Raw genomic sequence first — 26,420 nt, 5'->3', positions numbered from 1 at the left:
AAGAAACAGGTGGGGAGAGGTTTTAGAGCTCAGTGACAGGCAGTAATGAAAACAAAAACGTATTTGACGTGACATGAAGAATCTCACCAATTATGCTGGAGAACATCCAAGAGTAGAAGCGTTACACTATTTCGATGACGTTCAACATGTTTCTGTAATAGGACGGAAAGAACAACATTAGCGAGTAAACTTCACTTCCTATACGGAATCAAATATGTATACATGTTCATTTAATTCATTTCTTGTTTTAAAAGCTACTTGTTAATTGTAACTTAAATTGTATTACACTTGAATCTGTACTGTCCTGATTTTCGCTGGAATAAAGGTCCATCTTATCTTATCTTATCTATATGGCTTTGCGGATATTTAGACTGTATTTTGCCGTGTGCTTTATCTGTCATGGTCAGAAGCTTTCACGAGCCACATTTTGTATGCTTCGTTGTAATGCTTGTGAAGGATTTAAAATAAAAGTTGAGCTTGTCACGATAACATTTAATGTAATAAAGAGTTGAGTTCTATTTCAAGTATTGAGAAGACTACAACAAAACGTCAATTATTATTATTTGAACAGCCAAACCTATTTGCAGATTTAACAGGCAGTAGGTCACATAAAGGGGAATAGTTTCCTTTTGAACCTTTGCACTGTGAATGCGTGTCATATCGGAAAAACTGCTCACTTTTCCGATATTTCAGCATCTAGTGGAGGTGCAGCAGCTTCTGTTCCTGAGAAGAGTCCAACTTCTCCAGGATTCTGTTGAAGACCCTCCACGTTCCTCCGTGATCGGACCTGCATCAGGAAATCATATTTACTACCAACGCTTCAAACTCAGTCCAAGCTGAAAGCAAGTCATATCAACAGTCATCTGCAGAAAGTTAAAATACTGCTGTCATAAAACTCAAGCTACAAAGCGGTACCTCCGGACAATAAAATAGGCCATTAACAAACAGTCCTATCTCTGGAGTGTATCAGGGAGTGAAGCAGCCTAATAGCTGGGGGTCAAAGGTCAGCTCACCTTCCACACAAGCAGGAATACGAAAGCTAGGAGTGGAATGAAGAGTAAGGATAAAAGGCTTTGCTCCAACACTCCAGGCAGGTCGCCATGCTCTGAGAAAAGAGACAAAACAAAACATCACTTTCAACTCTTCACACAGAGACTTTGTTACAGCTGATAAGCCTTGAAGATAAGGGATTTCACCAGAACATTTCAGGTTCAACATTTGGAAGGAATTTGGGGTATGTTGTAACTTCATTCCTTTGTTACTTTCATTGATCACCTAACTTTTATTGTCTGTCTTTCATATTATTAATTCTCTCTGACGTCAGTTTACAATGGGCTTTTAGAGACCATTACTAACGTTTACTATAAATAATGTTTTTTTTTTAAATATCTACTCCTCTCATCTCCATTATTGATACATCCGGTATCTATCTATCTAGGTACAATACTTCCCTTGTCCACTTTATGTGCTCTCAAGGTTTTAAATGTCAACATCACCCTTGTATAAATCTGATTTTGTACCATCATTGGCTTCTAAAATAGTCACAATGGTACATAAGATCAATGTGAAAACAGTGTGTCAAACTCTGCATATGCATCATACAAACATCAAACATAAATAACAATAAGCAGACTGTCCTGTCAAATGACCATTTAGTTGTAATCTGTGTATGCATGACACAAGAGCAGGCCATAAACATGCATTATATAGTTTATCAGTTATTTTCCATTTCACAAATGTTTAGCTGAGCCTTTTTGAACAAATGTTACATAAAACATATTGAAAGGGGTTGAGAAAGATGCATAGTGAAAAGCCGGAGAAGATAAGATATGCGATATACAGTAAGTGATGATGATGAAATAGCCCTGCAGAGAAACGTAAATCAAGTGCTATCAGTTTGTGGGAAATGGGCTGACTTGCTAGAGAATGTGGCAATTATTTAAGCTGGCAAAGGTTTTTGCTTTTACACCCCAGCTGGGCTGATTTAGCAAGCCGATCACACACTTCTCAGAGATACCGACAGTTGCAAACTTACGTGGTCCGCAGCCTGTTTCACACACTGAGGCTTTACTGCTGGATGGTGTTGATTCTGGGGGGGCGAAAAAAGAAGAAGTTGAGTTAGTTAGTTTGGAGTTATCTCAGGAAGAGACAAGCAAACATGAGGGAAGGGGCGAAAAAGGGAAAAAGGTAAAGAGTTAAGGCCGAATGATGAAAACCTTTCATTGTCAGGTGCCAAAAAATTAACTCAACCAAGCTTTTTTTTTTACCCCCTCTACCTCCCTCAAACACACACAAAAGATCTAATCCAACCACTCTGGCAAAGAAAAGCCAATCGCTTGGGAAGATTGGAAGATTGCTCTGTAATCAACACGTACACAATCAGGTTTCGGGCCTTTTCTTCCTTTTCACATGTGCTACCTGGGGACATCTTCCCTCAGTGCTGTGACTCAGCCGGGCCTCAATGGGCCGTCTACGCACTGAGACCGTTTTGAGTTTTTATCTTGCAAAGTTCTTGTGAAGAAATAATGGTTCCTGGATTAAAAGCTTCTCAAAACGGCCACAAGAGATCTGTCCTAAATAGAGCCTGTTCACAATTGTTCAAAGAGGGTGGTGGGGGTTTTACAAGCAAAAGTGAACTTGTGACTGGAATGTAAATCCGGAGAACGGCTCAGAAAATGTGTGTGGGGTGTGCCCTAAATTGTCAATTGCTGTTCTCTACAATTAAACAATTAAAACCCTGAAAGAGCTGGTAAATCCACAACATAGAAACACATGTTTACTCACTTATCACTGGCAGTATAGGACAGTTTGGATTTATTAGCTGAGGTTTTGAGAAATCCACATCTGTCTTGTGACTTACCAGAAACAATGCTCTGGTTGCTAAAGACCTTGATGTAAACAACTTTCATTGGAGGTCTGAACTTTCTCTGAAGCAAACAGTCGTACGTATGCTTGAAATACGTGATGTTTGTCACTCAATGAAAGCTTTACTCTTGCAGCTGCACTGTCAATGTGGAGCTTGTTCTGGTATGGATGCTATAAAATGTTAAGCAAGGATCGTCTAAGGTTTTAAAACCCTCACAAATCACACATAAAATGTCTTGTTGGCAGTCATGTATGTTGTGATCATATCTTTCTCCTGGCAGGATCATTGGCCAGCTTCCATCTGAACTGTCAAGCCGACTGTCAATGGCTCACACACTTAGTAGATGTTCTTAGAAAGTGAGATCATTATAAATGAGAAAAATTGAAGCAGTCTTATCACAAAACGGCGCTGCATCCCATCTGACACTATGTACTGTAAATGCACTTTTCTTGCCAAACAAAATATAGGTGTTGAGTCTCAAATACAAACATTAAGGAGACAAATTCGCACTCAAGAGACTTCTAACTGAACTGACTGTTGGATCCGTTGCCAGTCTTCGAGTTTTATTGTAGTATCGTGTGGTTTAAACATTACACACCAGATGGTATCAACATGAGTGCTCAGCGTCCAGTACATTTTTGGGATGTTGCAACAAAACCAACTTCAAATCAATTGGATAACGCCTGAGATGCGTCCATTCAGACTGTTTACATCAGAGCTTTTATTTTCAACAGGGGGAAATCACAGCTGTATCTTATTTTCGTTTTAACCATAGTATGTCCGATTTACTTTCTGAGTCAATAAACTTGTCTCAGCGCCCTTTGCTCAGAGAAAAGAACATTCTGCTTAGTTTTCCCGCCAATTTGAAGAGAATTGCAACATCTAGAACTCACAGCAGGCAGTTGTAAAATGTGATGTGCTCCAATGTGCGAGTAAATCTCTCATTGAAATAAATAAATGAGTGGAAATAATAGGCCGATCATTATGAAAAAGGCCTCAGACCAAATGCACCTGCAGTTTAAAATGGGACCTGCAACAAACATGCTCTCCAAAGAATGGAATAAGCAACAGTTCTACACTAAAATCAACCAATCCATTGAGCCATAAACATTGCAACATGGCACAAAAGGACTGCAATTAATGGCTTTTTCATTACCTATTTTTCGTGGCAAGTTGCTTACTTTGTCCAAATACTGTTTTTTATCATGGATTTTTAAATCAAAAGAATTTTTTTTTTTGGTATTTGTCCTATATAAACACCAAAAGTGATGGTAATCAGTCTTTTGTTACGCTTTTTTAGTCATTGCAACTTTTTAAAGAGCTTTACAAAACAAGTCATTGACAAATGAAAGGCAGAGCTACCATACAAGGAGCCCCTGGCCCTCATCAGGCAATACATATTCTCACTCACTGAACCCAAATTGCTCCCAATGTGCCATTGATTTGCATTTTGCCTTAGGTATCCTGTAGGTGCTTCAACAACAAATCAATTGTCATAAATGTTAAACCTTAAGTCGTCTTAAACTAATCAATTACTCAACCTAACATTTGAGCACTAAGATACAGTATTATTATCAACCGTGGCTTTTTTTAGGAGATTATCTGAGCTGACTTCATCCTGTACTCTCAACAATTATCTTAAGGATCTTCATCATCATAACCAATAGATAATCATATAATACTTCGCTTTTTTCTTGCTTGACTTTTTACAAAACATTGTCTATCTCACAGCTAGTGGCAAATGGTAAAAAAGCGGATATTTGTCGATAATTGACTAAAACAAATTATAATTATTGATGATTGACTTTATAACCAGATGCAGACCAAGAGTTACTGCAAAATACCATCTCAAGCACATCAATCAGTCCATATATAATAAATGTTCACCTCTATATGTTTCTGTTGTTGTTACTGGGTATGGTGTTGTGGGACAGGGGGGAGGATCACAGTCATCTGAATCTTCTTTATTCTGTGCAGCTATAAGGAAGTCTTTGACAAAGTCAAAGTATCGCACGGTCTGCCACCGCTCTTTCCTGTAATGGCACTCAAAATCATACATGATCAGCTCCTGGAAAAACAAAAAGACACACAGTTTAGATTTATGTTTCTCTTGAGGCAGAGAAGTTGGGAGGATACACTGGGCTTTAAAACTTGAATCTATAACATGAATGCACTCACCACGGACCCCATGTTGAGCCGCAGTTCTTGCAGCATTTGGATGAATATACTAATATCTCTTCTGTTCGATGAAATGTTTCCAAACTTATGTGCTAAATCTTGTAAACTCTCCTCCAAGTAGTAGACGTTTAATTGTACCCAACACATCCCTGCCTAAAAGAAAAGAGCAGAAAAATGGCATTAAATGAGATGTAGTTAGTGTTTTAGTTAACTGAATACTAGTACTGAATGACCAAAAACAACACTACGAAGGTTTTCAATAGATTGTATCCACCAAAGTCTAATAATCCTCCCATTCAGATGGCACTTTCACAGTTAAGACTGCACTTAATACAATATTTACATTGTACAATAGTTATTGGGTCAGCCAAAGTTTGGCATGGAGGTGTAGCAGAGGAAAAGGTATCCAACAGGTTCTTGCTTGTGAGAGCACGTATGTGAACACGTGTTAAAGAGACGTATCAGTTTGAGTAATGGTAGGGACATTGGCTCATTTACAAATTCAAAGACTTCAACTGAAAATGAAAAACCTGTATGTGTAAATATGCAAAATTACACACAACATAGTTTATTAGATCTTGGTAATTACACCCCAATATATTATTCCATATGATTCACTGTTGGAAGAAACCATAATATCTTACCTCTTCTTTTGGAATGTAGTGTACAGGAATTTTGTAATCTTTAGGAATATTTTGTCTCTGTAAATAGAAAAAGTACAAAAACATTATTGCATTCTGATCCTACAAAATATCCACGCAGCACATTTAGAAGCAATAACAGCAAACTCACAAAGACCAATATTGTGCAACAAGTTACTAAATTATTTGCCAATACGTCCAGTTCTTTGTATGTGTTCACATGCTCTAGACAGGTAGATGTTCTGTTTTGGTTGACAAGATGTTTTTTGAGCGAATGCCAGACGAATTGGTGAACTAGGCGGTAGGGTTGGGTGGATTCAAAGGTCCGGCCCAGCCAAGGAAAGAATATAACTTATAACATTATACAGTATATTCTCCCAGACATAGAATGGGTTAAGTAAAGGAATCTGTGATATGATTTCACCATATAATAGTTATTGATTGTATGGTAAAGAGTTGGTCCAAAATATATACAATAAACATTATTAGGCTGAGGTTAGGGTTAGGGTTAGGGTTGGGTTTAAGGGTTATCAAGAAATGTTTAGATTACAGTATAGTCCTTACCAAAATAGAGAGTCTAGAGATGTCATCTGTCACTGGGTTGACGTCAAACCTACTTGAATGTACCCCAAGAGTGATGAACAGCAGTAAATGGACACAGACGCGTATCCAAATCTGAAGGTCAAAAGAGACAAACACAAGACGTTTTGGAAATTAGTTACATCTTCTACATATAGTAACAAAAACAACATGATATTTTTGTTAGATCGATAGATAATCGACGTATTGTTACTGGCAGGTTAACTGAGGACAGTTCCTCTGAACCTGACAATGACGCAGTAAATTACAGACGCATGGTGACAATGCAACTCACTGCTGAAATGATATGCTGAAAGCAGCTCTTTTTGTTCAGCGAGTCAGCAATAAACAATGAGATACTGTGAATCCCAGACATTTTATATTCTGATTTCACAAGGGCTCACACCAGTATTGCAAAGAAGACGGCAAATTATCAGTTTTGTCTAGATTCCAGGTCATATGTGTTTTACATGACTTTATTTAGTCTCACGTTTTAATAGAAAAACTCTAAATGGACCTGATAAACCAATAAGAGGATGCAAGGTAGAGTTTATAATATAAGCAGCATATTCAAAATATAAAAAAACGTACTATTGGCACAAATGCAGCCCACTGAAAGTTCCGTTTTTTTACATGTTTGTGCCTGTTTTAAGTGAATGGATGCCACACATCCTCATTCTCATTCTTGAGGTTGAAACTTTAGACTTCTTGATGCAAAAGTCAGCCAATAGAAGTTTTGAATGTACCAGCGAAGAAGACCCAATAAGCCCTTTTCAAAGCAGACATTTTGACATGTCATAGCAGAAATAAAGTTTTACTTGACAGTGTGACAGTGAGCTAACACGAACAATACAAGACCCTGAAACCAAAGACGCTAACTAGAGTTCATTTTACTTTTTTCACCTCTATCTCTCCTTTGTGTGACAAAGTGCCCGATGTCTTTCTGTAATTTTGTTTGGTTTGTTTGAATAAAGTAGACCTGGGCTAATTTTTAAGTTAGGTATATCAGTAGGATCATTTTACCACTGATCAAATTTGGATACAATGTTGATTATTTAATTCTGTAATGATAAACACATAGCTAGTTCGATATTCCATGCAAACCAATTCCTTTCAGTAATTGTAAAATGTGATATTCTTCCATCAGGCAACATTTATTTTGAAGTTAACATAGTGTCTTTTCATACAGATGACAGAAGTGTAGCAGCTTTCAGTGTATTATAACTGATCGGACCAACATTTTCCAACAACAAGTGAGCTGTCTCTAGTTCCTCATTACACTGCAGAATTACAACTATTTGGGCTTTGAATGTGTCTTCAGTTGCTGTACTGTACCTGGCTCTCGGCCAATATTAAGGCCGTGAGAAAAAGTAGACTTTGTATAACTGACATTTTCAGCAGTTGATGGTGTTGTAACATACAGGTTATCCAAGACTATTCAATATCAAACATATCATCAAGATTAAGATGTCAAGACATGATAATCATGATAAATTTAATGGCACAATCTTTTTGATCAACAGGATTGCTCACTGACAGAATATGAAGAGATCTGTCAACGATTGGATGTCTTAGCAAGTGTGGTAGGTGTGCGAATGATACATCATTTGTCATGTTGGTATTGGCAGGTGTTATAGTCAATAAGCAAATTAGTATTGATAGTCATTTCTTTGTCATTATTTGTTATAAAATTCAAGCCTATGCAAATAACCACCAAACTGACAGTGGCTGTTGTCGTCGCTTTTTTTGACTGTACAGTATTAGCATCGAGCTAAAAACACTTCAACCAAGACCACAAAAAAACCAACGACACACCATAATCCGAACAGAAAACAGCCTTTAGGTAAATAAGTGTGGTACTTCTGATAAGTTGTTTCATTGTTAAACTTTTAGTTAGTTCATGGTGTGTGTTTGCAATCATTAGAGGGGTTCAGGTGTTGCACGTAACAGCTACATATTAGAAAAAGACGCAACAGAATGCAAAAAGTGCTCTCACTGATTTATGTGTCTTGCAGGCAGTTTGGTGCACCATATGTCATCAGGGCCTAATGGAGCTGCATTAGCTTTGGTTTCTGCAACAGTTGCCATTCATTTGGCTGACCTCCGACCTCTTCTCTTTGCAAATCTGTCCATATTACGCAACAGAGCCTCAATTCTCTATGTTATAGAGATTAGGGCCGGAAAAACTATTCAGCACCCGTGATGTCAACCTCCCTTTTGGTAAATAAAGTGTTGCACAAAGAGGGATAAGCATATAATAGTGAGCTGAGCCATGTTTAATCTTCAGGCACTTCAACCAGTATGACAGGAATTTGTTCAGTAGTTTATTTAAGCAAGGGTTTGTTTGATGACCTGCTCTTTTACAACAGCTTGTTGCCTCTTATTCACAGTTACATTCATACTTTTGCCATCTACACTTTCCCTGCCAGTTTGGTCATTAAGATCGTCATTTTTCAAATCTTCAAGGCAGAGTCCACCGCCCACAGTCCTCCTGTTACTATATATTTGTCAAACGGAGCCACAACAGGAAGAGAATGGAACAATGATCCATCAACAGCAGGAAAGGCCAAAGGGAAGCGGCATGTTAAGCACAGATGGGATGTAATTCAATTCAAATCGAATCATCTTTCAATGGCAGACAGGGACAAGCAATGCTTTAGGAGAGATTAGACTTAATCAAATCCTTTACGTCTCAACATCTTCATGTCACACTTGTACAGGATGCAGTAGTGAGGCCCCTGACACAACACCAGTGCAAGTAATCATTTAAAAAGTTGTTCAGCAAGTTAAAACTTGACCCCCGAGAACACGAACAAATCTTAGATTTCACTTCTTTCTTCATCTTCAAAGAAAATGATGCACATAATGCAAAGGTCAGACAAAATAAACAATGTTGTGTTTGTCTTCTCCAGAACATTTGTGGTGCTTTGAGCCGACATATTTATCAAAGAACTTCCAGATGTGACCAGTCACAAACAATCTCAAGGCATATCCCAACTCACTAACAGTCTTTGAGTAGTATAATCTACTGCAATTACTCTTGATATTTTCTCTACGCCAAAGGCACATTTGTGTTTGATACTTGTTTTACTGTAGCACATGCCTCTTCACAACTGTGCTATATCAACAATAGATGCATGAAAGCCTAAAGGACATAATTAATCCATGTGGTTTCTCCATGTGATCTGACTCAAGTTTTTTTTCAGAAATGTCAGATCTGCATTGCTTCATCTATAAGACATGAATGGGAATTTCAATCAACACCTTATCCGGCACTACCCTGTTTCTCGCCTGTGAAGTTTGTTTGAGGAATGGTTCAGTAGGTGTTGGCCACTAATTCCTTAAACAAACATCTGAAAGCAAATGATATGATATTCAGTTTAGAGCGGCTGGAAAATCATAACAAAATCATATCACGCCAATTTGGTTTGGACAGATGTGACGACGCCTGCGTCTTCCCTGTTGGGTGAGTATGTTCCTTTTATGATTTTCCCTTTCTTCGCATCAGCCTTGATTGATCGCAGCAGGTCGCCGGTAGCTGAGGAGTGAAAGGCCCGAGCCAGAGTCTCGCTCGCTCTCTCTGTTGGAGGATTCGTTTGGAGAGCAAAGTTTGGCATTCAACACCTTGCACCACACCATGTTCACACACCCACACCTACACTACTGATTTGACTGACTAACACACCCCATTGTGGTAGCTCTTTTGGTTAAGTTGAGTTTGTTTAATACATATATCCTTATATCGTCTCCTTTCCACGTTCTTTGTTATGGCCAAGAGCCAGGCCACGACACAGAATATAGTGAAGAAAGGTTCCTGTCATCTTGAAACACAGCGGTAAACCAACGAGGAAGAGAGTTGTGAAAACTGCAACTCACTTCATTTACAGCGTGTGCTTGCTCTGACATTAACATGTTAGTCCCACAACGCTAGCCTTCATCTGTCTTCTCTCACTTTGAAGAAAAACGCTCAACGAAACCACATGCAATCTCTTAACAGGAAACCATAGATTGTTCCCTGAACATGTGTTGAGAGTATGTACATTAGAGGAAAGCCAGTAAAGGGAAACATGAACGGAAAACATGCACACTTCATGCTGAGCGTCGAGCAGCTGTGAGTTGCTAGCTGAGCTCATAGTTGCCATTTACTGACATTATTAATTTAAAACTTATGGTCATCCCCGTGGCTTTTTCTTGTGAGAGCAAGTAGGGCCAAGTAAACACAGCAGTATACACAGCAGGATGTGATGTGTGAGTGATGACAGCGATATCGACTGACTTTCCACAGGTTATGAGACAGATTAACAGCCCATTAAACAAGCCAGCTGAACGCAACTAATGTTAGATGAACCGCAAGTTCTGACGTTGAGCGGGAGGTTAACATTTCACTGCTTTTGGTGCTGAAAAGTTATGAAACATAAACAGCTTATCATAAAATGTGGTGGGCAGGTGGAGCTTGGGGAATAGAGCTACTCATTAGATTTGATTCTGGTCCGGATGAAACACTTGTTCCTGCCTTTTTACCTTCACGTCCGGTCTCTGCTAGTGCAGCATTGGTGCAGTTCTACAATATTTAATATTTAATTGTATGTTTATTCAATGTATCAATTAGGCTAGGTTTGGCCATACGAAAAATATCAAACATCACAATACCTTTGAACAAATAACTCAATATTAATACTGCGCCTATGTTGTAGGGTAAATTAATTATGCTTTCTCAAACGTTTTTGAAAAAGGTTTTTGTCGACTAAAGAATAAATGTCTAGTGCATTCAGAAAATTACATCACTAATGTAATGCCGCCTTTAAAACCAGGTAACATATTATTATTATTACGATGGTTTTGGGTAAGGTGGGTTAAACAAAAATCTAATATGATCATAAATAACGTTTTGCGATATCAATTTAATACAGATATATCTTGCCCCAACCTAGCACTTATACACCAAAGCAAATTCCTTGACTTGGCAATAAACTAGATTCTTGTAATGCCCAATTACGAACATATTATATTTAATTGTCTGCTCCAGGGCAAAACTGTCCTCTAGGTTTTATGGAAATCCATTAATTCAACATCTTATTGAAGTTTTTTAAACTAAGGCTTGAAACTATAACTGTTTGATTTGGAAAATTGCATTTCATTATACTTCTCTAGATGTATAATTTCTAACTTTTGTTTGGTGTTACAAACCAGAGAGCAGACATTTACAGATGTTTTTCACACAAAAACATCTGTAGACTCCACACTTCCTGCAGATCTTTGGCTATCACAGTATTGAGCTGTTTCGATGGCTCACTTTGGACTTTGTAAAACGTCCTCCTATCATGTAAAACACCTTGTTGTCATGCTCGCATACCATCATGCCGCACTATTGATGTAAACTAGAGGCGTAAACCTTGGGTGAAAAATGTGCATTCTTGCAAAAGCTGTGTAACTCCCCTTTATGAATCTAGAGGGGAGGAAAGACTGGAGGTAAATCTGGTACGTTTTGAAATATGCAGACTGCAGTTATGTCGAACACCCCTAACCCTAACCCTAAGATAGTATTGGTGCACTGGATGGCTGCCCATAAAAAAGTACTAGAAAAACCGATAGTACTTCAAAATGTGTCTGAACACACCCTCACACGAGAAAACCACTGGGAACGTTTTCTTTAAAGCAGCTATTAACATATTTTCTCCAAGTTCTTATGTAAGTGTTGAATAGAAACATTTTCTAAACCAATATATGTAGATTTTATAAAGTGGTTACAGCCAAACAATATGGGCTAACATTTATTTTATACAAACATAATGGAAAGTCAACATATAAAGGGTAATATAATAAGCTAAAACTGTCAAAATGCAGCTGTCAACTTTTATGTTTGCATGACATGAATCCATTCAGAATATCCCATTAAATTCAATAAAGTGCAACTATGTTTGTAATGTGTGGCTTCTAAAGATATTGCAGGCCGGTGTCTCAGCTGTTTGTCACACACACACAATGTTTGTAAAGCATGTATCTACAGTATTGAGGGAAAACCATATTCCCATGATTCGGACAACAAATTATAACATTACATGATCCATTACTGAACCCAAGGACCAAACAAACACAAAGATGCAAAAAGCAACAATAATTCCTATCTTATCCTTAGCCGTCTTGTTTCAACAAGGGCATGGACGGGAAAACATCTTGCTTAAATAATACCCGTGTAAAAACAAAGTTACCAAATGCTCATGAACTCCCAACACAGCTTGTGCCAAACATATCAATAAACAACACGGCTTCAGTGAGAAAAGATTTCAAGTCATTCATTTGAACGTTTCCCTCATACTCTTTGAGTGACCTTATGAGACTCACAGCTGCACTGACAGGGAAAGAAATGATTTCCCATGCTGTAAAAAGGTCCCCATTTCTATCTTGATCACTGAAAACGATGTTGTTTCTGTGTCCTTTATAAATAAAATTAACCATTGTTAGTCCTATAACAGCACAACCAGCTAATATTAAAGGTCACCTACTGTATTATGCAAAATCCACTTTTTCATATCTCTTCTACATCAACATGTGTCCCCTCTGTGGAAAGAGATTCTGAAAGTTTCAGGAAAAAAGATTCTCTCTTTTTGTCCTGATCCATTTCTATAAAAACCTGTCTGAAAATGTGCTGATCAGATTTTGGGCACTTTATGATGTCATAAAGATTTTTTGGCTTGTGTAACCATTAGCCAATCACCAACCAAGGTAACCCCCCCCCCCCCCCCCACCTTATCACCTGAATCTCCTCCTAGAGCACCATTGAGTTATTTTTAACCAAATATCTCTGAGTGGCGTGGGGAGGGGCTCCTTATTTTCATCTGAAGTAACAGGGCTGAAACAGAGGGGATTATGGTATGCTGCAATGATCTGTTTGGTGTTTGGAGCCAAACACTTCAGAGACATGTTTTGTATATATCTGAGACCTATAATATATTGATGCAAAACAGTATAATAGGGGACCTTTAAACCACAAGAGTTGGACAGCCAGATGCGACCCTCCAAAGTAAAACCTCTTGTCCGTCATTGTCAGGTGCTTTAAGGCTCTCGAGACCTGCCTACTCTCATCATTTAGATGCTGAGGATGATTACCCCCGTCTCATTTTCCACCACCACTTTGAACCCAAGGTATCATTATCTGAACAGGCTCTCAGACCGTTGGCCTCGTGGCTCTCCTAACCACATCATCTCATAAAGTGGAACACAGGGCCTGCATGACATTAGTCCACCATGGCAGCCTGTTTTGTCAGAGATTGTATTCTTATCTTTTGTCCTGATCATTGTTTTGAACTTTGCCATGTGATATTAGTTCCCATGTTTTATAATAAGGATTAAAAGATGTCAGATGATAAAGGCTGTGCAAAGAAAATACCAAGCGGTTGTTGTTGTTGTTGAGATGTTGAGATGAGGGTTTAAAATACTTTATTCAGATGTTTTTCATCACTTTTCTTTATTTTAGTTTTGTGCCGGTAATCCGGTAAAATCAAAGCAATGTGTATTGGAAAATGAACTTTGAATGTTTAACAATCCCACTTGATTCCCAGAAGCGATCTATCAATCTGACAATTTTGAACATTTCTGCACAACACTACAATTTGTTTATTCAGATAAACCTTTCAAAGTCATTTGTCATTTTCTTCCTGAGTTTCTTTTATGATTGCATTTTTGGATTTAATGGTGGGGTAGGTAATTTTGGAGAAACCAGCTCGAGTGCGCTAGAAATTGAAAATACACATCCGGAAAAAATCTGCCACTTCCTTACAGAGCCCCTCCTCCAAAACACACGAACGAGCACATGACCAATGAGGGCACGAGATAAGTCTGTGCACAGATGGAAGGCTGACAGGCAGGTAGGCCATCCAGTTATTTTAGCCGGCCCGGCTAAAATGATTGGTCGTACTTTTTACAGTACTACGGCTTCCACAGATGACATTTCTTTATGGATTTGTTGTCAAAGCACTTAAGATATTCATTGCTATCGGGATGTTAAGAGCATTCCATGGAATATAACAAAAAGTGTATCTCGAGCCGGTTTCTCAAACTTACCTACCCCACCTTTAATAATAGATTGACAAAATGTTTTTCACAATTTGTCTCCTTTTTGCTACATTTCTGCTCTTATTTTACATGTTTAAATTATCTTAATGTGTTTGTATTCATCATTATACACCAGAGAAAGTCTTTGTTTGGGAAAACACACTTTGCAATAAACCAACTTCTGAATTTGATGAATAGTGAATGACCATTTTATATTTATCGTCAGAGAAGCCTCTTTCCAATTCTAAACCTCTGTTCTCCTGTGCAATTCAAGGCAAACATCTTGGATAAAAGCTTATTTTGGAGAAAGAAGGCCAAACAGTAACGACAATAGTTGTGACAAAGGTGTGAATAGCAAATATAGGAAGGTTCAAAGTAGATTATTGGCCTATAATCTTTACTCAATTGCATTAAGTCCAACAAAGCTTGAGTCCAAAACCAATTGCTTCAAAAAAGTGGTATTGAGACCAAGAACCCTGATAGGCTTTAAGGAAGGACGTTATCTATATTCACGTTATAATGTTTGACTCCTTAATGAATGAACACAAAAAAAGCTGCACAGAAAAAGCTTCCTCCATTTACAGAAGGAAGAAGTTGCCTCTTGAATTCAATAAAGATAAGCGACATTTGTTAACAAAAAAATCATTTCTGGTGAACTTGTGAAGAGTCAAACATTAACTTGACAAGACTGCTTGATTACATAATAAAATATGAATTGTTAAATATGAAACGTTACAAAAACGAGCCTTAATAACAAAGCCTTGACACGATACCTGAACACTAGATTGCTGGATTGTCAAGCAACCACAATCCACAGTGTAAATCAAATTAGCATCTGACAACATTTACTGTGCTGCTGTTTGATAATGTGTACTACAGTTGTTAGCATGGACAATATACACTTTAAACTAGTTGTGATATCTGAGGCACACATGTGGTGTGTTTCTTGGTAGTAAAGTTGCACACTGTAGTATCATCTCCAGATGAAGATGGTGAATAATGAGCATGAGAAAAAATAACATGACCTTACCGATTGAATGTCTAATAAAGCTTCTTATTCAGACAAAAGGAGTGTCGGTCAACATTAACCGTAATGCATGGCTCAAGGGTTTTAGGACATTTTTCTTGCAATTCAACTTTGGAGCCACCAGCAAAAGGAGATTCAATAATCTAACTTAATCTAACCTAATATTGCAAATATCAATAACTCTGGGAGGTAAGCTTTCCCCAATTTAAAAACCCTGAATAAAAACTACCTCACTGAAAAACTTGAAATAATGTAGTTTATAGCATAAACAATGACTTTTATAATGACATTAATAAAGATGACGGATATCGATCGGACCATAACACAAACAAGTTAATAAGGTATAACAGCTACCTCACTTATTGGGACTGATAGTGAAGTATTTGGGACCAGGGTTTGCTGCACGATTTAGTCATTGGCCTGCCATGGCTATACGCTTGAAAGGGAGATAAGCAAAAAAAGGGAACAACTTTGATATAATAAATGGACTTGAAAAGGGATATAACATGTAGAAAACATCCATTGGTTGCCTCCATAAAGATTACGTAAGTCTGACGCTGCTACACTATGTTATGTCTGATTTAAGCAAGTTTCTCATTTAATACAACATGAAAACAATTCGTTTTTATGGCCCAACATATGTTTTGGAGAAAAACAGGATGCAAACAAACATTTTCGAATGTCTAATGAGATCCCACCAATGGCTTCAGTGGAAATTATAAGAACCCCTGTTGTGTTGAACAATGCGTTACAGTGTTTATCAAATGTGGGCTGCCTTTTAACCAAAGAAACTGGAGAAGATTAAAGGGTTTTAACGGATAAAACACAAATGAAAGGTGACAAGGGAACAATGGGGATAGAGAGGAAAAACAACTTGGCGAGGCTATTTTAAGGGACGTACACGAGATTCCTATTTCAAACTTGGAACCAGTGACTGTCCGTTGGCGTGTTGAGATCTTGTTATTCCACATTTTGTTGACACTGGTCGTTTGAGATGGCACGGTGGCTTAATTGGATTTCTGTATCTGAGACGTGTCCTTAGAGTCCTGATATGTGATTATGGAAACATCGTAATGTTAACCTATTAGATAGATATTCTCTTATTCACTGTGAAATCACATGTTGACCTGAACTACTGATGCTTTGATTGCAATTTAATCTCCCCGTTGGGGTCAAACAGGAAATCTGATCTCGCTACTTGGGGAGTAAATCTGAAAGGGGGAGGATGAAGATAAAATGCATTTGATGACTGTATGCTCTCTGCTGTTTTCCTTGGAAGGGAAAAGTGATATTTTATGATCCCCTTACAGTCCCTTTATATAGCCAAATCACTTACTATGTCAACAAATAACAGCAAGGACGTATCAGGGTATTATGAACTAACTGCAGGAGGGGAATTTGGCTTGGACAACAAGGAAGAAAGTTGAGTTATACAATAGTGCTTTTGTATCAGCTTCACTTACGGATGTCCTGCCAATTTTTTTTAACCTTCACAACTTCTCACCCACTGATCAGCAAGATCCCGACTGCTCTCTGTTTTACTCATAGTCAATAAACTGCTTAACCAAACAAATAAATCATTGGAGTTTTGATCTTGTGAGTCATTCCCGGATATGCATGACTGTGGTCAGTAATGGCTGATTTTAACCAGCTCATTGTGGACCAGTTATTCAAATACAAAAGTATATTATGCCGTGTGCTTTGATCACACGAGGCGCATCATCGGTCCTACTGATCAGCAACATATGCATGACACAGTTTTTGAGGAAGTAAAGGTTTTGTTTTGCTTCTGGTAATGAATTCAACCACGACTGAAATGTGGGTTAAGTCAAACGGAAATGAATGTGCCACCCACTTAAAAAGTAACAAACCTATCTTCTTCCTTCCAGTAAAAATTATCAAGCAATAAGATCTAGCCTTAAATTCGTCCTCAAGTTTAAACGTGTCTTTCTTTTTATACGAGACTCTCTGATTTCAATCCCAACATTTCCCAAAATGACTGCTTGTTCCTAGATAGAATTTAAGTACTTTCACACTTATTTGTTTAAAAAAGCGGTTAAGGCTGAGAGCTAATCGAGTCTTGAAAAGAAAAAAAAAACAAGATGAGCAGTAGATTGATACAAGATAAACATTCACAAGCCCAGGCATGCTAAACCAGATCTTTGACACAAACTGTTAACAATAAAACATGTCAAACTAAGAGCAATGGGTTCACGAAAAAAACCACGTGCACCCATGTGAACAGCAGAGATGATTAATACAGTCTCTAACTTCTGTATCATTTGTCCTTTGTGGCCTCTCATCTTAGCTCGAGGAAGAACTGATCATGTGGAAATGACAATTGCCTCGCAAACAGATGAAGATTTCTGCACACATGAGACGAATAAAGCCCATCTAAATGCCCCCAGGAACAGATGCTCTGACACACTGGGATGGTTCATTCTTAAGATGACTTCACATATCCCAAATGCCATTCACAAAGACCTGAGGCCTTTATAAGAGCACGCATAGAACAACCACGGTACGATGAATCTCCTAATTAAGTTGGACGTTTCTTTACAGAAAGGATGAAGTCATCCACTAATCATGTCACAACTTCAAATGTCATCCACTTGACAGCAGACTGCTGCACAAAGTGAACATTAAATAACATTTGATCATATTTACGTGTTTTTAACCTTAGACGTCAATGTCGATTGCACAAAGTAGCGCCTATAGAATATTAAAACAATTGAAATTTTGATTCCATTAAGGCCTTGCTTTAATATACATTTCTGTCTGCCTCCAGGTATGATCTTTGGGGGATATTAAGGCTCCATTACCAGCATGTGTATTGCGCAACCAGAGTTGACAAGTCAAAGCATCTGTCGGGGATGCCTAAGTAGGGCTGAAAAGTTGTCTGTTTCCACTTTAAGTTGATATCCTTAAGCCTCTAGGGGGATATTACATTCTGAAAGGGTGTGACTGCGGGTCAAATCCACAGCTCCTTAAAAATACTTTGAAAGATGTGGTTACGCTGCGAAATCCCTAAAAACCCTCAATGTCAACCATCCAAGGACCAACAAAAACAGAATTTTTTTGGATTTGCTTGACTACCATCGATTTGATAGTTTATCCAGTGCATTTAAATACATTATCACAACCCCATAAGAGTGCAAATAGCCCTCATTTTTAAATGTGGGTTGATGTTTTTCGGAATGATCAAATGACGGAGAGGTGAAGGGAAAGAGGTTTATGATAAATAAGCACTGTGGGACCAAAGCTTCCCACTGTGCCCTTGTGTTTTTTGGACAAAGAATAGACCACAAAATACAACGTTGTCATATTCTGTTTCATTTCACACGAGAATACAGCAGAGGAGAGTATTTAAATGAACCCTTCATGGACCCACTTGAAGGGGGTGCCAGATTTAAACATAACTGGCTGCACTCTCCTTCAAGGGATGCACTTGTTTTTATTCAAAGAAACTGAAAATAAGGTAAATGTATCACATAAAAACTGAGAAGAGTTAGAAAACCTTGAAGAAGAGGGTGAATTGATGCCATACTGGAGCAGCACAAAAAATATAATTATTGAATTACGCTCTCCATCAACTGATTAATGGTTTCTTCTTTAAAATGTAAGAAAATTGTGGGAAATACCCATTGCAATTTCCTATATCCCACATTCTAAAAACACAAACTAAAGCCCATTGCTATTACATTTAAAATTACACAAAAAAGAGAAAACCAGAAAAACACGGTGGTTGGATTTTTTACATTTTGGTTATAATAAATTGTCAAAGTTGTTCGTGTCTTCCTTGCTCAGTATTTACTACATACAGCAATATTACTGTCAAAAATGAAATAATAAAGAGATTTTAAGACGTTCATGAATCACAAAAGTCCCCAAGAAGAGAAAGAATCCTGATTTGATCCAAATGTAACGTTACATAATCATAATAAGTAGCAAATGGGGAAATGTTTGACACTTGGAGTTCAGAGGAGACCAAATGTGCGGTAGTGCTGTTAATTGCCTCTGATAAATGTATCGCTGTGATTTCTGCTTCACACTTGCCTTCAGCCCACAGAACAGACCCATCATCCTGGCTCCGGTCGAGTTCTGCGTCTTTGTGACAGTGATTTCCCCCACTAATGTTCGCATTCACATGATAGCCCGAGCATAATAAATCCTTGAACCGATCCAACAGTTAATTCCAAGCTTGCACGTCAGGATGAAAAGGCCCCGAATACTTTCACTCAAAAACGAGGTTAGACTGGGCGTGGGCACAATGACTGCAGACTGTCTTTTCCCCTGGATCTGCAACTGTGAAAATCTACTCCCTGCAAAACATGAAGTGCTCAGGGCACGAGGTCTGGGCTGTGTGACAGGAACAAAAATCCTTTAAACCCAATGTTCCCTTTGTTGGTTTTGTGGATACTGCATGCTTTACCGGTCTTAAAAGAAAGTCTGTGCAAAGACAAACCTTTACTGCAAAATACTGTCAACGAAAGACATTGGGAAAGACTGTATTTTGAAACAAAATGTAGCTTTAAATTGAGTATTTATCAACTCCTTGAACACTCCTGAGAATTAGTCCTCTTCTTTAATATCTACACTGATTTTGAAGAAGTACATTTTGTTAGGACTTACATCATTTTTTTTCAATTTCATAAAACACAATGCTCCACAACTGTGGGTTTGGCAGTTTGCAGTGGCCCGAAAAAAGGCTTGCTTTCTTCCAAGTATTGAGTTTCTCCTGTTTGGACCTGGATGGTGCCGGTAAAGCCAGAGAGAATCAGATTTGAGTGCAAAGGACAGGAGCCTCTTAATTCTGTGCAGGCTTTGAATCTAAAACATCGCCATTGGCTTATTCCATTAGTGATGAAACCTTGTTTTTTTAATGTATTTCGTCTTGTTTTTATTGCTGTTGGAGGTTTAGTATTTTGTTGAGACTCTGAGCTACCACCTGTACAACATCAAATGAATATGTGAGCTAATACTTCATGTATTCAGCCTTCCAAGAACGCATTATCTCAAAACCAAACCAAATGAGTTTAGTTTTACCAATGACATGTGACTGGTGATCAATATTACTGAACTTCAACAACCCCAACACAACCTTTGTTATACTGTACCGCAGCATTTCTGATGAGCAGATAAATGAGTACATTGTTCAAACTTGCAGAACATTAAGTGGACATTTGAATTACAGGACAGCTAGAGGTTTAATTGGTCTAGCGCAGGGGTCGGCAACCTTTTTGATATGAAGTGCCATTCTAAAAAAAAAAGATTATCAGCGTGCCGACGATCGTGAATTATCAACGGGGGGGGGGGGGGGGGGGGGGGGGGGTGTTGAAGAGCTCGACGAAAACACTCGTGAAAAGTGATGTTTAAAACTCAGTTAATGGGGCTCATTCACTGGAGCCTCCACAAACAACAACCAACATAATTGTTACATTCAAATGAAGTACATTATTCAAGTTTACATTAACTTTGGATAACACGGGAGAAATGAGCGGAAGCCTCTCTTTTCCTCTCTCCCCCCCCCCCCTCTCCCCCTCTCTCTCTCTCCTGACAGCCTGTCAGTATCTCATGCAGCTCACTGATCCAGTAATGAGTGACAGTGAAGAATAAATATATTTATAACTAGTTCCAAAGGTAGATCAAATAGCTAAGTGTGTTAGGTCTAACTCTTAATGTGTGTTCTGCTCCGCTCACCGGTCCGTCACAGCGGGTGGAGCTGCAGAATTTCTGCTTCACACACGTTGCATACCGCTATTTTATTGTCTTTTTCGGACACCTTAAAATACTGCCAGACCGGTGAAGCGATTTTGGCGAGCTTGTTTTGCCGCACACAGAGAAAAGTGTCATGTATGTTACGTCTCGCGATCGGCCTTTTTGAGTGGGGCTGCGTGCATGGCTTCCTTCTGCAGGTAACGGGGAGACGCGCTCTGGCGGCGGTCTCGTTCAGGATCCGAAAATAAAATAAATATTTTGTACACTTATTCCACTTATTCCTAGTGTGCCACTGGTTACGGTGCCGCGTGCCATTGGTGGCACGCGTGCCAGGGGTTGCCGACCCCTGGTCTAGCGGAAGAACAGAGTCATCCATTAGTGTTTTAATTTAATGATACGGCCATAAAAACACCAACATGCACATAACATCACCTGAATGTGAACAAAAACGTTTAAGAGGAATCTCTAGGAAAGTTTTGGGGCAGTGTTAAATCTAATTTAACGAGAAAGATGTGCAGCCAGACGTGATCTTGTGACTAAAACATGAGTCATAGGGTCCATTTGATATGCAGCAGCGACAAAAGAGCATTAATCACCGAGGCGAGCTACTCATATATCTGCATAAAAAGTGAGACAGTGATTAATAACTGATCACAGGGAAATGCACCTAATGCAAAGAGACATAAACTATTTTTTCATGTGGCTTTTTAAATAGTATATCCTATTTAGAGGAAGCTTTCCTGCAGCTGATCACTTTAAACTACTAAAAAACATCATTATCCTGAGGCTGGATTTGCAGATTTAAGGCTTTTCAAGGAGAATATATTGATAATATGAGAATAGATATATATATATGTTTATTTTCCTCGTTTACAGTAAAGCAAAAGTACATTTTCTGAACTCCATCTGTTGTATTATTTGGCTTTTGCCACTTACTCATTATAATCACATTGCTGATGATCATCTACCAAAATGATCATTCTTTTAATACCTTTTGAGAGCATCAATAGTCAACCCGACAATGTTGTGGCAACAATTTTATTAAGATATTTGGATAACAAATGCTTGAATTTGATTATTATCCCCATATGTCCCACCCCTCAGTCAATTTATAAATATGTTTTTCTTTTTCTGGTCCAATTTGGGATGTATTTGAAAGAGAAAAGTGGTACCGAGGCCGAAATGTAACCTGTGATGTTGCGACTGGACCAAGGTAATCAATATCTTCTTTGTCTATACATTTTTTTATATTTAACATGTTTATTCTCAATAGTCGTAGGATGATACAACAGCAAGATGTACACTTGAAATTGGGTTAATTTTGGACTGATTCATGCAGGTGTGATTACTGGAAGTGATCGACTCGCTCCTTGCCACAACGCCCACCTCCTGTTTGAGACATATGCATGCTTTGCCTTATGCTCTTCTCCTACTTGCATCTTTTACATTTGAAACAATGAAGGTTTCCTGGAGAGATCTAGTTTACTCCTGGGGATTCTCATGTTGCATGCAAGGTAATAGACCACGACGATAAAGCAGAAGCAAAACGAGCCTACATTAAAAGTTGGCTTGTAGATTTACAGCCTGTGTTAGAGGTTGGCTCCTCTGGATGGACCGTGTGTAACTCATCCTGGTACTTTAGCTGCCTTTCACCTGCCGTGTGTCACTGTTCCTGGATGAACCAACGAGCTATATATCATCTGAGAGATCAGCGGCAACATACTTTCACATATCGTTGTCCCTGTTTAGGAGGAGGAGGCCACAGACACGATGGCTGCTGACAAAAAAAACGACCCCAGCAGAGACCTGATTGACTGGTCTTTCCACACTGAACAGGCTTTAGAAAACCAGCGCTCCCTACTGGTGTCAAATGTTCTGTGAAGGTGTGAAGGTCTAGACATACTTCCCACTTTCTCTCCCCCCCCCCCTCCCCCCACACACTCTCTCTCTCTCTCTCACACACACTCTCTCTCTCTCTCTCTCACACTCACACACACACACACACACACACACACACACACACACACACACACACACACACACACACACACACACATACACACACACACACACACACATCAAATAACCCCTTCCTCTCCCTCTTCCAACACACACACACACACACACACACACACACACACACACACACACACACACACACACACACACACACACACGCACACACACACACACACTCTAACCTCGTGTGCCACAGCTTGTTTCAGTTTGCAGATTCTCGTGAACAATCAGGGTTTTCATCTAACGACAAATGACATTCTCCCTCAATCTCGTTGTTCTCGTTTGGTCTATAAAATGTCAGAAAAAAGTGAAAGTTTTGTTTCCAAAAGCTTAACATTTTCTCCTCAAATATCTTGTTTTGCCCACAATTTAAAGACCTTCATTATACTGCGTAAGGAAACCAGAAAGCCTCACATTTAAGAAACAAGAATCAGAGAATTTGGACTTTCCTCAAAAATGTACAGCTTTAAAATGATCTTAATTAGAGCAGATCTAAACATTTTAAAAACCTGTTTACACCTTATTACAAATAACAGAGATATTCACATCATCTTATCACCATAAACAGACTGTTTTACTCTCTGTGCCACTATGGATTTACTAAATAAATCAGTACAAGTTCCCTATGCATTTTCCACACGTGAATCCATGACAGTGACAGTGTGGCACAGACAGCAACTGAAAGATGAAAGGTGTCAGTTAATGGAGCCTGCAGGCGCTACTCACGCTATAATTTCATTATGAAAGCATAAAGGAAAGTCTGCTCGGAGGATGATTAACACCGGCAGGGATGCAGAAATGCCCACCCTTCCTCCAGGAAACATCAAAGACTTCCATTCCCACATGCACACACACACACACACACACACACACATACACACACACACACACACACACACACACACACACACACACACACACACACACACACACCCTGTCAAATCAGTATTAATATGTTTCATGCCCATATATTTTTTCATCCGATTAAGTCATTTCAAGGATCTTAAATTGTCATTCAGAGTGAGGCAGGGATTAGGCAGAAACCTGCAGGGTTTGGTCAAACAGCCCGGGGGATGAAATGCAGGTTAAACCGGCCTAAATTTAGTTGGCACACATTAAAGCCTACATGTACAATGTTGCTTTAATAAAGAAAAGTCTGTTTTCACTGAAAATCTGTTTTTTTTTCCCACCAGTATAAATCGGCTGTCCTTAATTTAAAGTGACCACTCGGCTGGTAGGGATTAAGGATCAAACCTTCCGTGTGTACCTACGCCAAAAATCACAGCTGCTGTCAGGTAGAATTGTTGTAAAGTAAAGTCTTTAGTGTTCAATGTGTACAGTGTAAGGACAGCCAGGTCAGAGGACAGAGATTATGGAGTCACAGCTTGCAGTCAGAGCCTAGTCTGACCCTTCAGAGGCTCTTACACTCAGACAGAGCTCCCAAATGCAGAGGACAGAACCGGAGGATGATGATCTATTCAAGGATAAATACCAGTTCCACCAATACAAACAGAAATATATTAAGACAGACAAAAAAAACGGACACCCTGACCTCATATTATAGCTAGCTTAATATACAAATGATAGTTTGTGCCAGCCTGGAAATGCGCATGAATTATGTCTTCTTGGAGATGTCCATATTGATGCTCAGCAGGTAAAAAGCTGAAAATCTTCCTGTCTCACGATTATAAAATGCAATCATCTGAAGAATAAATACAGTTACGCAAGTTGCAACCGGCTCTCAGACTGGCGTCGTTAATACACACTGACTTATTGATCGGGGAGGCATTAGGAGCTTCCAACGAAAACAAGAAGACGTGGAGTGGGCACGCTGAATAAACTCCGGACAGGTGGCTTGTTTTGGGAAAACTCTAAAATATATAGTGGGAAAGCATGCTTAACAATTTGGCTCGGCAATTAAGCAACGCCGAGAGAAAAGGGAAGATCCTGCTGTCCCTTGATTGCAGATATTTAAACCAAACGGTGACTTATTAAAGTGCACGATATGAATTAAAGAAAAACTAAAACAGGTGAAGTTTAAGTACTCGTTTGTCTGGTTGAGTTTGACGACTCGCAGCAACGTGTCCGTGCGTCATGCCTCAGCGCGAGCCATTTATTTCCTCAAAGTAAAGAAAACAACAAAGAGTAAACAATCACTTACTTTTGGCTTCTTCATATGGAACGACAGGAGTAAATCCAGTGTGTGCGAAAGCCTATTTTATTTTACTTCTACGGGGAGGAAAGGGGTTGTCATCATCCTGTGTGCACATATCCAATGCCGAAGTCAGTGGTATCCAAGCAGAGGAGAAAAAAGCCCCAAGAAGAAGTAGAAGAAGAAGAAGAAGAAAAAGAAGAAAAATGGAGGAATCAAACTCTGAGCCTTTGCAACCTCTAGCTGACTGGTGTGTGGCATCCAGCCCATCTATCTACAGCTTAGATCCAGACACTGAGGGCTCGCAGCGGCGGAGGGAGGGCACTAAGCCTTTATAACGATGCGTGAAACCGTCAAAGAGCCGCCCTCTGACGAGCAGAGTGTGAAGAAGAGGTTCACCCCAAAACCACTTCTGCCAGTGTAAACAGATCCGGATAAAAACAAGACCCTGTGTGCATCGAGTGTGACTGTATTCCACGTTATAGAAGAAGTGATTTCAATAGACATGCTGCAACTCATAACGTTTACTATTTAACTTTAAAGGAGCTCTTGTTCTGTTCAGCCCCCCCCCTCTCTCTCACACTCTCTCTTACTCTCTCTCTTCTCTCACACACACACACACACACACACACACACACACATCAAATAACCCCTTCCTCTCCCTCTTCACACACACACACACACACACACACACACACACACACACACACACACACACACACACACACACACACACACACACACACACACACACACACATTCATTATTCTATTGTATGTGTTTTTTATTTATTTTTTATTCAATTTTCATTTTTATTTTATTATATTCTTTAGTTCATTAGTAATGCATGATAACATGCCACTGTAACAAACAAATAAACAACCCAATTTAGGATATATAAAATACATTTTATTTGTATTTTTTATTGTAGACGATATATCTCAGTGTTTAGTGTAATGTAAATTGTTCGACTCAAAGTGTATTGCAAATTAATCTGACAGTTTATATTTAAAATAAAACAATTAAATGTGTTTATAGGATTTTAATTTGCACGGTTACACTAGCTATTCATAAAAGGAGTTAACATGAAAAACCTTTGAACTGTAAAATTGCACCCTTTCCTATTTGTAGCATTAGTGAATGAGTGACTCAGTGAAGGGATGAGTCACAGTGAGTAACAGCATCTAT

General features: G+C 38.8%; 1 protein-coding gene across 1 annotated transcript in view; it reads right to left on the bottom strand.

Moving 5' to 3' along the window:
• The window catches only part of kitlga (kit ligand a), a 28,876-nt gene extending 3,344 nt beyond the window's left edge, over positions 1 to 25,532 (bottom strand). Inside the window, exons 1-9 of the mRNA XM_034149168.1 lie at positions 25,242 to 25,532; positions 6,250 to 6,360; positions 5,689 to 5,745; positions 5,045 to 5,197; positions 4,754 to 4,934; positions 2,036 to 2,089; positions 1,014 to 1,105; positions 678 to 787; positions 88 to 152 (exon numbers count right to left, since the gene is read on the bottom strand). Of these exons, the coding sequence (XP_034005059.1) occupies positions 122 to 152; positions 678 to 787; positions 1,014 to 1,105; positions 2,036 to 2,089; positions 4,754 to 4,934; positions 5,045 to 5,197; positions 5,689 to 5,745; positions 6,250 to 6,360; positions 25,242 to 25,256 (804 nt within the window). The 5' untranslated portion in view covers positions 25,257 to 25,532 and the 3' untranslated portion in view covers positions 88 to 121. The remainder of the gene's footprint in view (positions 1 to 87; positions 153 to 677; positions 788 to 1,013; positions 1,106 to 2,035; positions 2,090 to 4,753; positions 4,935 to 5,044; positions 5,198 to 5,688; positions 5,746 to 6,249; positions 6,361 to 25,241) is intronic.
• Between the last annotated feature and the right edge of the window lie 888 nt (positions 25,533 to 26,420).

Source organism: Trematomus bernacchii, unplaced genomic scaffold (genome assembly GCF_902827165.1).
Source record: "Trematomus bernacchii unplaced genomic scaffold, fTreBer1.1, whole genome shotgun sequence".
Taxonomy (NCBI): Eukaryota; Metazoa; Chordata; class Actinopteri; order Perciformes; family Nototheniidae; genus Trematomus; species Trematomus bernacchii.
The sequence above is the reverse complement of the archived record's forward strand: the minus strand, read 5'-3'. Positions and strand labels throughout refer to the sequence as shown.